The following is an 18,320-nucleotide window of genomic DNA, read 5'->3' as shown; positions in this document are numbered from 1 at the left end:
ACAACTTACCTTCTATTGATTTTTCTATTTCAGGAATTTCATCGATTGGTTTTTGAGTCTGTACCGTTTCTATGACTACTGATTCTTGAATTTCACGTACTATTTGAGCTTTTCCTGATTCAATAGATGGAGTTTCTAAAATATAAGTAATCAGTAATTCATGTTTCAACAAGAACTAGTAGTGGTTTTTTGACGTCAGACTTAATAGCAAAGAAAAAACCTTATTTAACATGTAAATAGTTCTGATCAAACCACTATTTGTTCTTTTAAATGAAAATTGAATGTCAGCTTACCTACTCCTACATCCTGTGTATTTTCAGATGTGTAAACTTCAGTAATTTGTTTTGGAGTGAGTGATGTGATTTTTGGTGTTAAAGTTTCTGGTATTATTAGTTCAGGCTCCAATGGAGAAGTGACTTCGTTGTATTCATGTATATAAACGTTTTGTTGAGGTTCTTTGTTTTCTTCAAAAACTGTAACGATTTCTGTGGCTTCTATTTTGGGGCCTAGTTTTTTCAATAACGTTCTCTTTTTTGTTATTTTCTTCGAAGGTTTCTTACCCGCGGTACTGATTTCAATAACACTAATATCTTCAGGCAATTCAATGAGAGCAGCTATCGGATGACGTGATTCTTCCTTTTTAGGAGCTTCAGTGATTTGTACAGATCTTACAGATTCTTCATTATTTTTATCTTCGGTAAAAATCTCTATTATTTCTTGTTTCCGACCTTTCGGTTTCTTTAAAGGTCTCTTTCTTATGATTTCTTCATCACCGGTTTCTGAATATCGTTTGATGATTTCTTCGGGATATTCAAACACAACTGCACATTTTCCAAGTGTAACGTTGAGTTCCAAAGGCATTTGAGGCAGAGGATGAGATAGATGCTTTTTAATTAACTCTATTTTCAAAATATTCAATATCTCTTCATCAGTGAAATCACTTTTTGCTTCATGTAAGGAAGGGACGAAGAGAATTTTTTCTGGCTGGACTGGTTCTTCAGGAACCTTCAGTTCTTCTACAGTAACTGTTGTCTCTGGTTTCTTGCCTTCTTCTTCGACAGTAATAATTTCTGTCTTTTCTTGTTTTCCGTCTTTCTGTTTTGTGATGACGCGTTTCTTAATAACCTTTTTCTTCTTATCTCCTTCTTTAGTCACCACTTCTGTGACTTGTACATCTTCTGGAAGTTCTTCAACAACGTAAGTTGGTTGTTCAGGCACTGTCTCTTCGGGAGCCTCGAGCTCTTCCACAGTAACTGTTGTCTCTGGTTTCTTGCCTTCTTCTTCGACAGTAACAATTTCTGTCTTTTCTTGTTTTCCGTCTTTCTGTTTTTTGATGACGCGTTTCTTTATGACCTTCTTTTTCTTGTCGCCTTCTTTGGTTACAACTTCTGTGACTTGTACTTCCTCTGGAAGTTCTTCAACAACGTAAGTTGGTTGTTCAGGCACTGTCTCTTCGGGAGCCTCGAGCTCTTCCACAGTAACTGTTGTCTCTGGTCTTTTGCCTTCTTCTTCGACAGTAACAATTTCGGTCTTTTCTTGTTTTCCGTCTCTCTGTTTTTTGATGACGCGTTTCTTTATGACCTTCTTCTTTTTGTCGCCTTCTTTGGTTACAACTTCTGTGACTTGTACTTCCTCTGGAAGTTCTTCAACAACGTAAGTTGGTTGTTCAGGCATTGTCTCTTCGGAAGCCTCGAGCTCTTCCACAGTAACTGTTGTCTCTGGTTTCTTGCCTTCTTCTTCGACAGTAACAATTTCTGTTTTCTCTTGTTTTCCGTCTTTCTGTTTTTTGATGACGCGTTTCTTTATGACCTTCTTTTTCTTGTCGCCTTCTTTGGTTACCACTTCTGTGACTTGTACTTCCTCTGGAAGTTCTTCGACTACATAAGCTGGTTGTTCAGGCACTGCCTCTTCAGGAGCTTCGAGCTCTTCCACAGTAACTGTTGTCTCTGGTTTCTTGCCTTCTTCTTCGACAGTAACAATTTCTGTCTTTTCTTGTTTTCCGTCTTTCTGTTTTTTGATGACGCGTTTCTTTATGACCTTCTTCTTTTTGTCGCCTTCTTTGGTTACCACTTCTGTGACTTGTACTTCCTCTGGAAGTTCTTCAACAACGTAAGTTGGTTGTTCAGGCACTGTTTCTTCGAGAGCCTCGAGCTCTTCCACAGTAACTGTTGTCTGTGGTTTCTTGCCTTCTTCTTCGACAGTAAAAATTTCGGTCTTTTCTTGTTTTCCGTCTTTCTGTTTTTTGATGACGCGTTTCTTTATGACATTCTTTTTATTGTCGCCTTCTTTGGTTACCACTTCTGTGACTTGTACTTCCTCTGGAAGTTCTTCAACAACGTAAGTTGATTGTTCAGGCACTGCCTCTTCAGGAGCCTCGAGCTCTTCCACAGTAACTGTTGTCTCTGGTTTTTTACCTTCTTCTTCGACTGTAACAATTTCTGTCTTTTCTTGTTTTCCGTCTTTCTGTTTTTTGATGACGCGTTTCTTTATGACCTTCTTTTTCTTGTCGCCTTCTTTGGTTACCACTTCTGTGACTTGTACTTCCTCTGGAAGTTCTTCGACTACATAAGCTGGTTGTTCAGGCACTGCCTCTTCAGGAGCTTCGAGCTCTTCCACAGTAACTGTTGTCTCTGGTTTCTTGCCTTCTTCTTCGACAGTAACAATTTCTGTCTTTTCTTGTTTTCCGTCTTTCTGTTTTTTGATGACGCGTTTCTTTATGACCTTCTTCTTTTTGTCGCCTTCTTTGGTTACCACTTCTGTGACTTGTACTTCCTCTGGAAGTTCTTCAACAACGTAAGTTGGTTCTTCAGGCACTGCCTCTTCAGGAGCTTCGAGCTCTTCCACAGTAACTGTTGTCTCTGGTTTCTTGCCTTCTTCTTCGACAGTAATAATTTCTGTCTTTTCTTGTTTTCCGTCTTTCTGTTTTTTGATGACGCGTTTCTTTATGACCTTCTTCTTTTTGTCGCCTTCTTTGGTTACCACTTCTGTGACTTGTACTTCCTCTGGAAGTTCTTCAACAACGTAAGTTGGTTGTTCAGGCACTGCCTCTTCAGGAGCTTCGAGCTCTTCCACAGTAACTGTTGTCTCTGGTTTCTTGCCTTCTTCTTCGACAGTAACAATTTCTGTCTTTTCTTGTTTTCCGTCTTTCTGTTTTTTGATGACGCGTTTCTTTATGACCTTCTTCTTTTTGTCCCCTTCTTTTGTCACCACTTCCATGACTTGTACTTCTTCTGGAAGTTCTTCAACTACATAAGCTGGTTGTTCAGGCACTGCCTCTTCAGGAGCTTCGAGCTCTTCCACAGTAACTGTTGTCTCCGGTTTCTTGCCTTCTTCTTCGACAGTAACAATTTCTGTCTTTTCTTGTTTTCCGTCTTTCTGTTTTTTGATGACGCGTTTCTTTATGACCTTCTTCTTTTTGTCCCCTTCTTTGGTCACCACTTCCATGACTTGTACTTCTTCTGGGAGCTCTTCAACAACGTAAGTTGATTGTTCAGGCATAGTCTCTTCAGCAGCCTCGAGCTCTTCCACAGTAACTGTTGTCTCTGGTTTCTTGCCTTCTTCTTCGACAGTAACAATTTCTGTCTTTTCTTGTTTTCCGTCTTTCTGTTTTTTGATGACGCGTTTCTTTATGACCTTCTTCTTTTTGTCCCCTTCTTTTGTCACCACTTCCATGACTTGTGCTTCTTCTGGAAGTTCTTCAACTACATAAGCTGGTTGTTCAGGCACTGCCTCTTCAGGACCTTCGAGCTCTTCCACAGTAACTGTTGTCTCCGGTTTCTTGCCTTCTTCTTCGACAGTAACAATTTCTGTCTTTTCTTGTTTTCCGTCTTTCTGTTTTTTGATGACGCGTTTCTTTATGACCTTCTTCTTTTTGTCCCCTTCTTTGGTCACCACTTCCATGACTTGTACTTCTTCTGGGAGCTCTTCAACAACGTAAGTTGATTGTTCAGGCATAGTCTCTTCAGCAGCCTCGAGCTCTTCCACAGTAACTGTTGTCTCTGGTCTTTTGCCTTCTTCTTCGACAGTAACAATTTCTGTCTTTTCTTGTTTTCCGTCTCTCTGTTTTTTGATGACGCGTTTCTTTATGACCTTCTTCTTTTTGTCGCCTTCTTTTGTCACCACTTCCATGACTTGTACTTCTTCTGGAAGTTCTTCAACTACATAAGCTGGTTGTTCAGACACTGCCTCTTCAGGAGCTTCGAGCTCTTCCACAGTAACTGTTGTCTCTGGTTTCTTGCCTTCTTCTTCGACAGTAACAATTTCTGTCTTCTCTTGTTTTCCGTCTTTCTGTTTTTTAATGACGCGTTTCTTTATGACCTTCTTCTTTTTGTCGCCTTCTTTTGTCACCACTTCTGTGACTTGTACTTCCTCTGGAAGTTCTTCAACAACGTAAGTTGGTTGTTCAGGCACTGTTTCTTCAGGAGCCTCGAGCTCTTCCACAGTAACTGTCTTCTCTGGCTCTTTACTTTCCTCCTCTATAGTAGTGATATCAGTTCTCTCTTGCTTTTTGTCTTTCGGCTTTTTATCTATACGTTTTCTAGTGATTATTTTCCGTTTTATTGCTTCGGGTGTAACAGTTTCCAATATTTCATCGTCAGGTATATATTCCACCACGTATTGAGATGGCTGAAACACATCAAAAACTTCGGGTTTCATAATGTCGGTCGCTCCTCCTTTTTTGAAAGGTTTAAGTGCTATATTTTCGGGAATTTCATCTGGTTTTGGTTTTTGTTTATATTTCAACGACAAGTCATCTTCATCTGATTTGTGTCGAGGTTTGGGAATTCCTTTATCGATGGTTGTTTCATCTGTTTCTGGTTCACCTTTAATCTTTTTCTTCCTCGGTATCTTATGTTGATCTTCCTCTATATGGTCTTTTATTTGTGTGTCATCAATCTTGACGTCTGGTACACCTGCATCTTTCTTTTCTCTTTCAAATTCCATTGAGTCAAATCTAAGATTGTTGGTATCATCATCTCCTTTCAAAGTTTTCGATTCATGGGGTCTAGGCATATTTTCTTCTTTTACTTCATAGGTATCATCCTCGACTTTTTTACTAAGAATTGGCTTCAATTTTACTACTTCCAGCTCTTCTTCTAATTGTGGAATTTTTCCTTTTTTGATAACAAGTTTTCTAGGCTGATCATCTGGTGATGGTTTCTTCTTAAATACTCGATCCTGTTTATACATATCATCTAATTTTTCAAGTTCGCTCTTCTTCAAATTATCTACATCAAGATCCAGTTTTTCCAATGCAGCTGCATCATAGTCTTTGTCTCTCAATTTCCTTCTTTTCGGTTTCTTTATTTTTTCAGCTTCTCTCACGTTACGAGACAAAATTCCATTGTCTCGGTATACAGGTTCGAGAATGGATATCCGTGGTAGCTGTTCCCTTTCTTGATATGGAGGAAAGTCGTCAAATTTGATTCTACTTTTAAGTAGAAATTTAGGAAGTTTCACTTTGTCGTCTTTCTTTTGGATGGATTTGTGTTTTCGCAGTTGGATTTTGGAAAAAACAGGAATATCCTTGCTATCGACCACTTGCGCTTTCTGTGGCTTTATTTCTTTGCGTTGTATCGGCATCAGAACAGACATTTCTTTTCTAAGTTTAGTTTTTTTGTCATCTTCTGTAGTAGTCTTAATTTGAGGCTGCTCAGTGTCTTCTAATACTGATTCTTCCACAGTAACTGTTGTCTCCGGTTTCTTGCCTTCTTCTTCGACAGTAACAATTTCTGTCTTTTCTTGTTTTCCGTCTTTCTGTTTTTTGATGACGCGTTTCTTTATGACCTTCTTCTTTTTGTCCCCTTCTTTGGTCACCACTTCCATGACTTGTACTTCTTCTGGGAGCTCTTCAACAACGTAAGTTGATTGTTCAGGCATAGTCTCTTCAGCAGCCTCGAACTCTTCCACAGTAACTGTTGTCTCTGGTCTTTTGCCTTCTTCTTCGACAGTAACAATTTCTGTCTTTTCTTGTTTTCCGTCTCTCTGTTTTTTGATGACGCGTTTCTTTATGACCTTCTTCTTTTTGTCGCCTTCTTTTGTCACCACTTCCATGACTTGTACTTCTTCTGGAAGTTCTTCAACTACATAAGCTGGTTGTTCAGACACTGCCTCTTCAGGAGCTTCGAGCTCTTCCACAGTAACTGTTGTCTCTGGTTTCTTGCCTTCTTCTTCGACAGTAACAATTTCTGTCTTTTCTTGTTTTCCGTCTTTCTGTTTTTTGATGACGCGTTTCTTTATGACTTTCTTCTTTTTGTCCCCTTCTTTGGTCACCACTTCCATGACTTGTACTTCTTCTGGAAGCTCTTCAACAACGAAAGTTGATTGTTCAGGCGTAGTCTCTTCAGGAGCCTCGAGCTCCTCCACAGTAACTGTTGTCTCTGGTTTCTTGCCTTCTTCTTCGACAGTAACAATTTCGGTCTTTTCTTGTTTTCCGTCTTTCTGTTTTTTGATGACGCGTTTCTTTATGACCTTCTTTTTCTTGTCGCCTTCTTTGGTTACCACTTCTGTGACTTGTACTTCCTCTGGAAGTTCTTCAACTACATAAGCTGGTTGTTCAGGCACTGCCTCTTCAGGAGCTTCGAGCTCTTCCACAGTAACTGTTGTCTCTGGTTTCTTGCCTTCTTCTTCAACAGTAACAATTTCTGTCTTTTCTTGTTTTCCGTCTTTCTGTTTTTTGACGTCGCGTTTCTTTATGACCTTCTTCTTTTTGACCCCTTCTTTGGTCACCACTTCCATGACTTGTACTTCTTCTGGAAGCTCTTCAACAACGAAAGATGATTGTTCAGGCGTAGTCTCTTCAGGAGCCCCGAGCTCCTCCACAGTAACTGTTGTCTCTGGTTTCTTGCCTTCTTCTTCGACAGTAACAATTTCGGTCTTTTCTTGTTTTCCGTCTTTTTGTTTTTTGATGACACGTTTCTTGATAACCTTTTTCTTCTTATCTCCTTCTTTAGTCACCACTTCTGTGACTTGTACATCTTCTGGAAGTTCTTCGACTACATAAGCTGGTTGTTCAGGCACTGCCTCTTCAGGAGTCTCGAGCTCTTCCACAGTAACTGTTGTCTCTGGTTTTTTACCTTCTTCTTCGACAGTAACAATTTCTGTCTTTTCTTGTTTTCCGTCTTTCTGTTTTTTGATGACGCGTTTCTTTATGACCTTCTTCTTTTTGTCCCCTTCTTTGGTCACCACTTCCATGACTTGTACTTCTTCTGGAAGCTCTTCAACAACGGAAGTTGATTGTTCAGGCGTAGTCTCTTCAGCAGCCTCGAGCTCTTCCACAGTAACTGTTGTCTCTGGTCTTTTGCCTTCTTCTTCGACAGTAACAATTTCTGTCTTTTCTTGTTTTCCGTCTCTCTGTTTTTTGATGACGCGTTTCTTTATGACCTTCTTCTTTTTGTCGCCTTCTTTTGTCACCACTTCCATGACTTGTACTTCTTCTGGAAGTTCTTCAACTACATAAGCTGGTTGTTCAGACACTGCCTCTTCAGGAGCTTCGAGCTCTTCCACAGTAACTGTTGTCTCTGGTTTCTTGCCTTCTTCTTCGACAGTAACAATTTCGGTCTTTTCTTGTTTTCCGTCTTTTTGTTTTTTGATGACACGTTTCTTGATAACCTTTTTCTTCTTATCTCCTTCTTTAGTCACCACTTCTGTGACTTGTACATCTTCTGGAAGTTCTTCGACTACATAAGCTGGTTGTTCAGGCACTGCCTCTTCAGGAGTCTCGAGCTCTTCCACAGTAACTGTTGTCTCTGGTTTTTTACCTTCTTCTTCGACAGTAACAATTTCTGTCTTTTCTTGTTTTCCGTCTTTCTGTTTTTTGATGACGCGTTTCTTTATGACCTTCTTCTTTTTGTCCCCTTCTTTGGTCACCACTTCCATGACTTGTACTTCTTCTGGAAGCTCTTCAACAACGGAAGTTGATTGTTCAGGCGTAGTCTCTTCAGCAGCCTCGAGCTCTTCCACAGTAACTGTTGTCTCTGGTCTTTTGCCTTCTTCTTCGACAGTAACAATTTCTGTCTTTTCTTGTTTTCCGTCTTTTTGTTTTTTGATGACGCGTTTCTTTATGACCTTCTTCTTTTTGTCTCCTTCTTTTGTCACCACTTCCATGACTTGTACTTCTTCTGGAAGTTCTTCAACTACATAAGCTGGTTGCTCAGGCACTGCCTCTTCAGGAGCCTCGAGCTCTTCCACAGTAACTGTTGTCTCTGGTTTCTTGCCTTCTTCTTCGACAGTAACAATTTCTGTCTTTTCTTGTTTTCCGTCTTTCTGTTTTTTGATGACGCGTTTCTTTATGATCTTCTTCTTTTTGTCCCCTTCTTTGGTCAACACTTCCATGACTTGTACTTCTTCTGGAAGTTCTTCAACTACATAAGCTGGTTGTTCAGGCACTGCCTCTTCAGGAGCTTCGAGCTCTTCCACAGTAACTGTTGTCTCTGGTCTTTTGCCTTCTTCTTCGACAGTAACAATTTCTGTCTTTTCTTGTTTTCTTTCTTTCTGTTTTTTCATAATACGTTTGTTCCTCTTCTTCTCACCAACTTTCGTATCTTCAGATATGTCACTATCATCAACAGTATACTCATAGACATTCACTGTTTTTTGCGGCATCTGATTGCCTTCTTGAATAGTTATTATTTCTGTTGCCTCTATTCGCCGTCCAATCTTCTTGAGCAGTTTTCTTTTGGTAATTGTTCTCTTATACGGTTTTTTTCCTTGAGGTTTAGCCTCTATGATTGTGATATCTTCGGGAAGTTCTATAAGAGCGGCACTTGGGTGTTGAGTTTCTTCGGTTTGAGGTAATTCGAGAATTTCAACAGTCATTTCAGGTATATTATCAGTTTGTTGCTGCGAATATATGTTTATCACTTCTTGTTTACGACCAAGCTTCTTTTTCAATACTCTCTGCTTAATAATCTCCTCCTTTCCGTTTTCCAATGTCCTTGTATTTGTGACTTCAGGATATTCGAACACAACCGTACACTTTCCCAACGAGACGTTTAATTCTGTCGGCATTTGAGGTAATGGATGTCCCAAATACTTCTTAATCATTTCTATCCTCAAAATATTGAGTATCTCTTGATCTGTGAAATCACTTTTATCTTCAAATAAACTAGGAACGAATAAGTATTTTGTTTCGAGAGCTCCTAACTCTTCTACAGTCACTCTTATTTCTGGCTTCCTTCCTTCTTCTTCAATAGTTGCAATTTCCGTTTTTTCTGTTTTACCATCTTGTTCCTTCAATAGAGTACGTTTCCTTATTGTTCTTTTCCTCTTCTTGCCATCTATATCAACGATATCGATGATATTAACTTCCTCAGGAAGTTCTTCGATAATCTGGTACGGTTCTTCGTCTTCAACACATTTATCGGATATATCGATAACTTCTACGTTAACAATTGTTTTCGGCCTTTTTCCTTCTTCTTCTACTGTCAAAATTTCAGTGATCTCCATTTTTGCATCTTGTTGCTTATTAATTTTTCGTTTTTTAATAGTTTTCTTCTTCTTCTTTCCATCTTTAGTTATCGAATCAAGAGTTTGTATTTCAACAGGCAATTCCTTAATTATACATTTGGATTGTTTTGACATTATCTTATCCGGTAATTCCAGCTCCTCCATAGTTACCGTTGTCTCAGGTTTTTTACCTTCTTCTTCCACAGTTACTATTTCGGTTTTCTCATCTTTGCCATCTTTAACCTTTTTAATCACCCGTTTCTTGATTATTTTCTTTTTTCTCTGGCCGTCAACAGTTACTACAGATTCCTGAACTTCTTCAGGCAATTCCCCGACAACAAACGTTGGTTTTTTTGGCACAGTTTCTTCCGGTGCCTGTAATTCTTCGACGGTTACTGTCGTTTCGGGTTTCTTGCCCTCTTCTTCGACAGTTACTATTTCGGTTTTCTCTTCTTTGCCATCTTTAACCTTTTTAATCACCCGCTTCTTGATTACTTTCTTTTTTCTCTTGCCGTCAACAGTTACTACAGATTCCAGAACTTCTTCAGGCAGTTCCTCGACAACAAACGTTGGTTTTTCAGGCACAGTTTCTTCCGGTGCCTGTAATTCTTCGACGGTTACTGTCGTTTCGGGTTTCTTGCCCTCTTCTTCCACAGTTACTATTTCGGTTTTCTCTTCTTTACCATCTCTAACCTTTTTAATCACCCGCTTTTTAATCACTTTCTTTTTGCTCTTGCCGTCAACAGTTACTACAGATTCCTGAACTTCTTCAGGCAGTTCCTCGACAACAAATGTTGGTTTTTCAGGCACAGTCTCTTCCGGTGCCTGTAATTCTTCGACGGTTACTGTCGTTTCGGGTTTCTTGCCCTCTTCTTCGACAGTTACTATTTCGGTTTTCTCTTCTTTGCCATCTTTAACCTTTTTAATCACCCGTTTCTTGATCACTTTCTTCTTTCTCTTGCCGTCAACAGTTACTACAGATTCCTGAATTTCTTCAGGCAATTCCTCGACAACAAACGTTGGTTTTTCAGGCACAGTTTCTTCCGGTGCCTGTAATTCTTCGACGGTTACTGTCGTTTCGGGTTTCTTGCCCTCTTCTTCGACAGTTATTATTTCGGTTTTCTCTTCTTTACCATCTTTAACCTTTTTAATCACCCGCTTCTTAATCACTCTCTTCTTTCTCTTGCCGTCAACAGTTACTACAGATTCCTGAACTTCTTCAGGCAGTTCCTCGACAACAAACGTTGGTTTTTCTGGCATAGTTTCTTCTGGTGCCGGTAATTCTTCGACGGTTACTGTCGTTTCGGGTTTCTTGCCCTCTTCTTCGACAGTTACTATTTCGGTTTTCTCTTCTTTGCCATCTTTAACCTTTTTAATCACCCGTTTCTTGATTATTTTCTTTTTTCTCTGGCCGTCAACAGTTACTACAGATTCCTGAACTTCTTCAGGCAATTCCTCGACAACAAACGTTGGTTTTTTTAGCACAGTTTCTTCTGGTGCCTGTAATTCTTCGACGGTTACTGTCGTTTCGGATTTCTTGCCCTCTTCTTCGACAGTTACTATTTCGGTTTTCTCTTCTTTGCCATCTTTAACCTTTTTAATCACCCGCTTCTTGATTACTTTCTTTTTTCTCTTGCCGTCAACAGTAACTACAGATTCCAGAACTTCTTCAGGCAGTTCCTCGACAACAAACGTTGGTTTTTCAGGCACAGTTTCTTCCGGTGCCTGTAATTCTTCGACGGTTACTGTCGTTTTGGGTTTCTTGCCCTCTTCTTCCACAGTTACTATTTCGGTTTTCTCTTCTTTACCATCTCTAACCTTTTTAATCACCCGCTTTTTAATCACTTTCTTTTTGCTCTTGCCGTCAACAGTTACTACAGATTCCTGAACTTCTTCAGGCAGTTCCTCGACAACAAATGTTGGTTTTTCAGGCACAGTCTCTTCCGGTGCCTGTAATTCTTCGACGGTTACTGTCGTTTCGGGTTTCTTGCCCTCTTCTTCGACAGTTACTATTTCGGTTTTCTCTTCTTTGCCATCTTTAACCTTTTTAATCACCCGTTTCTTGATCACTTTCTTCTTTCTCTTGCCGTCAACAGTTACTACAGATTCCTGAACTTCTTCAGGCAATTCCTCGACAACAAACGTTGGTTTTTCAGGCACAGTTTCTTCCGGTGCCTGTAATTCTTCGACGGTTACTGTCGTTTCGGGTTTCTTGCCCTCTTCTTCGACAGTTACTATTTCGGTTTTCTCTTCTTTGCCATCTTTAACCTTTTTAATCACCCGTTTCTTGATCACTTTCTTCTTTCTCGTGCCGTCAACAGTTACTACAGATTCCTGAACTTCTTCAGGCAATTCCTCGACAACAATCGTTGGTTTTTCAGGCAGAGTCTCTTCCGGTGCCTGTAATTCTTCGACCGTCACTGTCGTTTCGGGTTTCTTGCCCTCTTCTTCGACAGTTACTATTTCGGTTTTCTCTTCTTTGCCATCTTCAACCTTTCTAATCACCCGCTTCTTAACCACTTTCTTCTTTCTCTTGCCGTCAACAGTTACTACAGATTCCTGAACTTCTTTAGGCAATTCCTCGACAACAAACGTTGGTTTTTCAGGCACAGTTTCTTCCGGTGCCTGTAATTCTTCGACGGTTACTGTCGTTTCGGGTTTCTTGCCCTCTTCTTCGACAGTTACTATTTCGGTTTTCTCTTCTTTGCCATCTTTAACCTTTTTAATCACCCGTTTCTTGATCACTTTCTTCTTTCTCGTGCCGTCAACAGTTACTACAGATTCCTGAACTTCTTCAGGCAATTCCTCGACAACAATCGTTGGTTTTTCAGGCAGAGTCTCTTCCGGTGCCTGTAATTCTTCGACCGTCACTGTCGTTTCGGGTTTCTTGCCCTCTTCTTCGACAGTTACTATTTCGGTTTTCTCTTCTTTGCCATCTTTAACCTTTTTAATCACCCGCTTCTTAATCACTTTCTTCTTTCTCTTGCCGTCAACAGTTACTACAGATTCCTGAACTTCTTCAGGCAGTTCCTCGACAACAAACGTTGGTTTTTCTGGCATAGTTTCTTCTGGTGCCGGTAATTCTTCGACGGTTACTGTCGTTTCGGGTTCCTTGCCCTCTTCTTCTACAGTTACTATTTCCGTTTTCTCTTCTTTGCCATCTTTAACCTTTTTAATCACCCGTTTCTTGATCACTTTCTTCTTTCTCTTGCCGTCAACAGTTACTACAGATTCCAGAACTTCTTCAGGCAATTCCTCGACAACAAACGTTGGTTTTTCAGGTACAGTCTCTTCCGGTGCCTGTAATTCTTCGACGGTTACTGTCGTTTCGGGTTTCTTGCCCTCTTCTTCGACAGTTACTATTTCGGTTTTCTCTTCTTTGCCATCTTTAACCTTTTTAATCACCCGCTTCTTGATTACTTTCTTATTTCTCTTGCCGTCAACAGTTACCACAGATTCCAGAACTTCTTCAGGCAGTTCCTCGACAACAAACGTTGGTTTTTCAGGCACAGTCTCTTCCGGTGCCTGTAATTCTTCGACGGTTACTGTCGTTTCGGGTTTCTTGCCCTCTTCTTCCACAGTTACTATTTCGGTTTTCTCTTCTTTACCATCTCTAACCTTTTTAATCACCCGCTTTTTAATCACTTTCTTTTTTCTCTTGCCGTCAACAGTTACTACAGATTCCTCAACTTCTTCAGGTAGTTCCTCGACAACAAATGTTGGTTTTTCAGGCACAGTCTCTTCCGGTGCCTGTAATTCTTCGACGGTTACTGTCGTTTCGGGTTTCTTGCCCTCTTCTTCGACAGTTACTATTTCGGTTTTCTCTTCTTTGCCATCTTTAACCTTTTTAATCACCCGCTTCTTAATCACTTTCTTCTTTCTCTTGCCGTCAACAGTTACTACAGATTCCTGAACTTCTTCAGGCAATTCCTCGACAACAATCGTTGGTTTTTCAGGCAGAGTCTCTTCCGGTGCCTGTAATTCTTCGACCGTCACTGTCGTTTCGGGTTTCTTGCCCTCTTCTTCGACAGTTACTATTTCGGTTTTCTCTTCTTTGCCATCTTCAACCTTTCTAATCACCCGCTTCTTAACCACTTTCTTCTTTCTCTTGCCGTCAACAGTTACTACAGATTCCTGAACTTCTTCAGGCAATTCCTCGACAACAAACGTTGGTTTTTCAGGTACAGTCTCTTCCGGTGCCTGTAATTCTTCGACGGTTACTGTCGTTTCGGGTTTCTTGCCCTCTTCTTCGACAGTTACTATTTCGGTTTTCTCTTCTTTGCCATCTTTAACCTTTTTAATCACCCGTTTCTTGATCACTTTCTTCTTTCTCTTGCCGTCAACAGTTACTACAGATTCCTGAACTTCTTCAGGCAATTCCTCGACAACAAACGTTGGTTTTTCAGGCACAGTTTCTTCTGGTGCTTGTAATTCTTCGACGATTACTGTCGTTTCGGGTTTCTTGCCCTCTTCTTCGACAGTTACTATTTCGGTTTTCTCTTCTTTGCCATCTTTAACCTTTTTGATCACCCGCTTTTTAATCACTTTCTTCTTTCTTTTGCCGTCAACAGTTACTACAGATTCCTGAACTTCTTCAGGCAATTCCTCGACAACAAACGTTGGTTTTTCAGGCACAGTTTCTTCTGGTGCTTGTAATTCTTCGACGGTTACTGTCGTTTCGGGTTTCTTGCCCTCTTCTTCGACAGTTACTATTTCGGTTTTCTCTTCTTTGCCATCTTTAACCTTTTTAATCACCCGCTTCTTAATCACTTTCTTCTTTCTCTTGCCGTCAACAGTTACTACAGATTCCTGAACTTCTTCAGGCAGTTCCTCGACAACAAACGTTGGTTTTTCTGGCATAGTTTCTTCTGGTGCCGGTAATTCTTCGACGGTTACTGTCGTTTCGGGTTCCTTGCCCTCTTCTTCTACAGTTACTATTTCCGTTTTCTCTTCCTTGCCATCTTTAACCTTTTTAATCACCCGTTTCTTGATCACTTTCTTCTTTCTCTTGCCGTCAACAGTTACTACAGATTCCAGAACTTCTTCAGGCAATTCCTCGACAACAAACGTTGGTTTTTCAGGTACAGTCTCTTCCGGTGCCTGTAATTCTTCGACGGTTACTGTCGTTTCGGGTTTCTTGCCCTCTTCTTCGACAGTTACTATTTCGGTTTTCTCTTCTTTGCCATCTTTAACCTTTTTAATCACCCGTTTCTTGATCACTTTCTTCTTTCTCTTGCCGTCAACAGTTACTACAGATTCCTGAACTTCTTCAGGCAATTCCTCGACAACAAACGTTGGTTTTTCAGGCACAGTTTCTTCTGGTGCTTGTAATTCTTCGACGATTACTGTCGTTTTGGGTTTCTTGCCCTCTTCTTCGACAGTTACTATTTCGGTTTTCTCTTCTTTGCCATCTTTAACCTTTTTGATAACCCGCTTTTTAATCACTTTCTTCTTTCTTCTGCCGTCAACAGTTACTACAGATTCCTGAACTTCTTCAGGCAATTCCTCGACAACAAACGTTGGTTTTTCAGGCACAGTTTCTTCTGGTGCTTGTGATTCTTTGACGGTTACTGTCGTTTCGGGTTTCTTGCCCTCTTCTTCGACAGTTACTATTTCGGTTTTCTCTTCTTTGCCATCTTTAACCTTTTTAATCACCCGCTTCTTAATCACTCTCTTCTTTCTCTTGCCGTCAACAGTTACTACAGATTCCTGAACTTCTTCAGGCAGTTCCTCGACAACAAACGTTGGTTTTTCTGGCATAGTTTCTTCTGGTGCCGGTAATTCTTCGACGGTTACTGTCGTTTCGGGTTCCTTGCCCTCTTCTTCTACAGTTACTATTTCCGTTTTCTCTTCTTTGCCATCTTTAACCTTTTTAATCACCCGTTTCTTGATCACTTTCTTCTTTCTCTTGCCGTCAACAGTTACTACAGATTCCAGAACTTCTTCAGGCAATTCCTTGACAACAAACGTTGGTTTTTCAGGGACAGATTCTTCCTGTGCCTGTAATTCTTCGACGGTTACTGTCGTTTCGGGTTTCTTGCCCTCTTCTTCCACAGTTACTATTTCGGTTTTCTCTTCTTTGCCATCTCTAACCTTTCTAATCACCCGCTTTTTAATCACTTTCTTCTTTCTCTTGCCGTCAACAGTTACTACAGATTCCTGAACTTCTTCAGGCAGTTCCTCGACAACAAATGTTGGTTTTTCAGGCACAGTCTCTTCCGGTGCCTGTAATTCTTCAACGGTTACTGTCGTTTCGGGTTTCTTGCCCTCTTCTTCGACAGTTACTATTTCGGTTTTCTCTTCTTTGCCATCTTTAACCTTTTTAATCACCCGTTTCTTGATCACTTTCTTCTTTCTTTTGCCGTCAACAGTTACTACAGATTCCTGAACTTCTTCAGGCAGTTCCTCGACAACAAACGTTGGTTTTTCTGGCATAGTTTCTTCTGGTGCCGGTAATTCTTCGACGGTTACTGTCGTTTCGGGTTCCTTGCCCTCTTCTACAGTTACTATTTCGGTTTTCTCTTCTTTGCCATCTTTAACCTTTTTAATCACCCGTTTCTTGATCACTTTCTTCTTTCTCTTGCCGTCAACAGTTACTACAGATTCCAGAACTTCTTCAGGCAGTTCCTCGACAACAAACGTTGGTTTTTCTGGCATAGATTCTTCTGGTGCCGGTAATTCTTCGACGGTTACTGTCGTTTCGGGTTTTTTGCCCTCTTCTTCGACAGTTACTATTTCGGTTTTCTCTTCTCTGCCATCTTTAACCTTTTTAATCACCCGTTTCTTGATCACTTTCTTCTTTCTCTTGCCGTCAACAGTTACTACAGATTCCTGAACTTCTTCAGGCAGTTCCTCGACAACAAACGTTGGTTTTTCAGGCACAGTTTCTTCTGGTGCTTGTAATTCTTCGACGGTTACTGTCGTTTCGGGTTTCTTGCCCTCTTCTTCGACAGTTACTATTTCGGTTTTCTCTTCTTTGCCATCTTTAACCTTTCTAATCACCCGCTTCTTAATCACTTTCTTCTTTCTCTTGCCGTCAACAGTTACTACAGATTCCTGAACTTCTTCAGGCAGTTCCTCGACAACAAACGTTGGTTTTTCTGGCATAGATTCTTCTGGTGCCGGTAATTCTTCGACGGTTACTGTCGTTTCGGGTTCCTTGCCCTCTTCTTCTACAGTTACTATTTCGGTTTTCTCTTCTTTGTCATCTTTAACCTTTTTAATCACCCGTTTCTTGATCACTTTCTTCTTTCTCTTGCCGTCAACAGTTACTACAGATTCCTGAACTTCTTCAGGCAATTCCTCGACAACAAACGTTGGTTTTTCAGGCACAGTTTCTTCTGGTGCTTGTAATTCTTCGACGGTTACTGTCGTTTCGGGTTTCTTGCCCTCTTCTTCGACAGTTACTATTTCGGTTTTCTCTTCTCTGCCATCTTTAACTTTTTTAATCACCCGTTTCTTGATCACTTTCTTCTTTCTCTTGCCGTCAACAGTTACTACAGATTCCTGAACTTCTTCAGGCAGTTCCTCGACAACAAACGTTGGTTTTTCTGGCATAGTTTCTTCTGGTGCCGGTAATTCTTCGACGGTTACTGTCGTTTCGGGTTCCTTGCCCTCTTCTTCGACAGTTACTATTTCGGTTTTCTCTTCTTCGCCATCTTTAACCTTTTTGATCACCCGCTTTTTAATCACTTTCTTCTTTCTTTTGCCGTCAACAGTTACTACAGATTCCTGAACTTCTTCAGGCAATTCCTCCACAACAAACGTTGGTTTTTCAGGCACAGTTTCTTCTGGTGCTTGTAATTCTTCGACGGTTACTGTCGTTTCGGGTTTCTTGCCCTCTTCTTCGACAGTTACTATTTCGGTTTTCTCTTCTTTGCCATCTTTAACCTTTTTTATCACCCGCTTCTTAATCACTTTCTTCTTTCTCTTGCCGTCAACAGTTACTACAGATTCCTGAACTTCTTCAGGCAGTTCCTCGACAACAAACGTTGGTTTTTCTGGCATAGTTTCTTCTGGTGCCGGTAATTCTTCGACGGTTACTGTCGTTTCGGGTTCCTTGCCCTCTTCTTCTACAGTTACTATTTCCGTTTTCTCTTCTTTGCCATCTTTAACCTTTTTAATCACCCGTTTCTTGATCACTTTCTTCTTTCTCTTGCCGTCAACAGTTACTACAGATTCCAGAACTTCTTCAGGCAATTCCTCGACAACAAACGTTGGTTTTTTAGGCACAGTTTCTTCTGGTGCTTGTAATTCTTCGACGGTTACTGTCGTTTCGGGTTTCTTGCCCTCTTCTTCGACAGTTACTATTTCGGTTTTCTCTTCTTTGCCATCTTTAACCTTTTTAATCACCCGTGTCTTGATCACTTTCTTCTTTCTCTTACCGCCAACAGTTACTACAGATTCCTGAACTTCTTCAGGCAGTTCCTCGACAACAAACGTTGGTTTTTCAGGCACAGTCTCTTCCGGTGCCTGTAATTCTTCGACGGTTACTGTCGTTTCGGGTTTCTCATCATTTCCCTCTTGGATATCAATTTCAGTTATATCATAACCCGTCGCTTTATGTTCAACAGAAGGCATGATTTCATCTAAAATCTCTTGTATAACAACACTACCACTATCTTCTTCATGCTTACTCCTAATCGTCGTCTTTCTCTCAACTATTGCTATATTATCAGTACCATCGGGTGTTGACCTAAACGTTGTAATAATCTCTTTCGTTTCTTCTGTGTTTGTATGGTGTTGAATGTTTGTCTGTACGTGCTCTGCCATATTATCCTGAGTACTTGTTCGTGTATGTCTGGCTTGTGTTTTATGTAATGCTGGTACTTCCAGTGTTCCTGTAATTCGTATCGTGTATATAGTACGAAAAT

The 18,320-nt window shown here is 40.5% G+C and overlaps 1 protein-coding gene across 4 annotated transcripts in view; it reads right to left on the bottom strand.

Moving 5' to 3' along the window:
• Positions 1 to 18,320, bottom strand: part of LOC130890769 (titin) — a 159,887-nt gene that overhangs the window by 19,584 nt on the left and 121,983 nt on the right. For all 4 annotated transcript variants that reach the window (XM_057795075.1, XM_057795072.1, XM_057795076.1 and 1 more), the window contains 2 exons: positions 294 to 18,287; positions 10 to 135 (listed from right to left, as the gene is read on the bottom strand). In XM_057795075.1, the coding sequence (XP_057651058.1) occupies positions 10 to 135; positions 294 to 18,287 (18,120 nt within the window). The remainder of the gene's footprint in view (positions 1 to 9; positions 136 to 293; positions 18,288 to 18,320) is intronic.

This window comes from Diorhabda carinulata, chromosome 2, assembly GCF_026250575.1.
Source record: "Diorhabda carinulata isolate Delta chromosome 2, icDioCari1.1, whole genome shotgun sequence".
In the NCBI taxonomy this organism is placed as follows: Eukaryota; Metazoa; Arthropoda; class Insecta; order Coleoptera; family Chrysomelidae; genus Diorhabda; species Diorhabda carinulata.
This window is presented reverse-complemented; position numbering and strand designations above follow the sequence as displayed.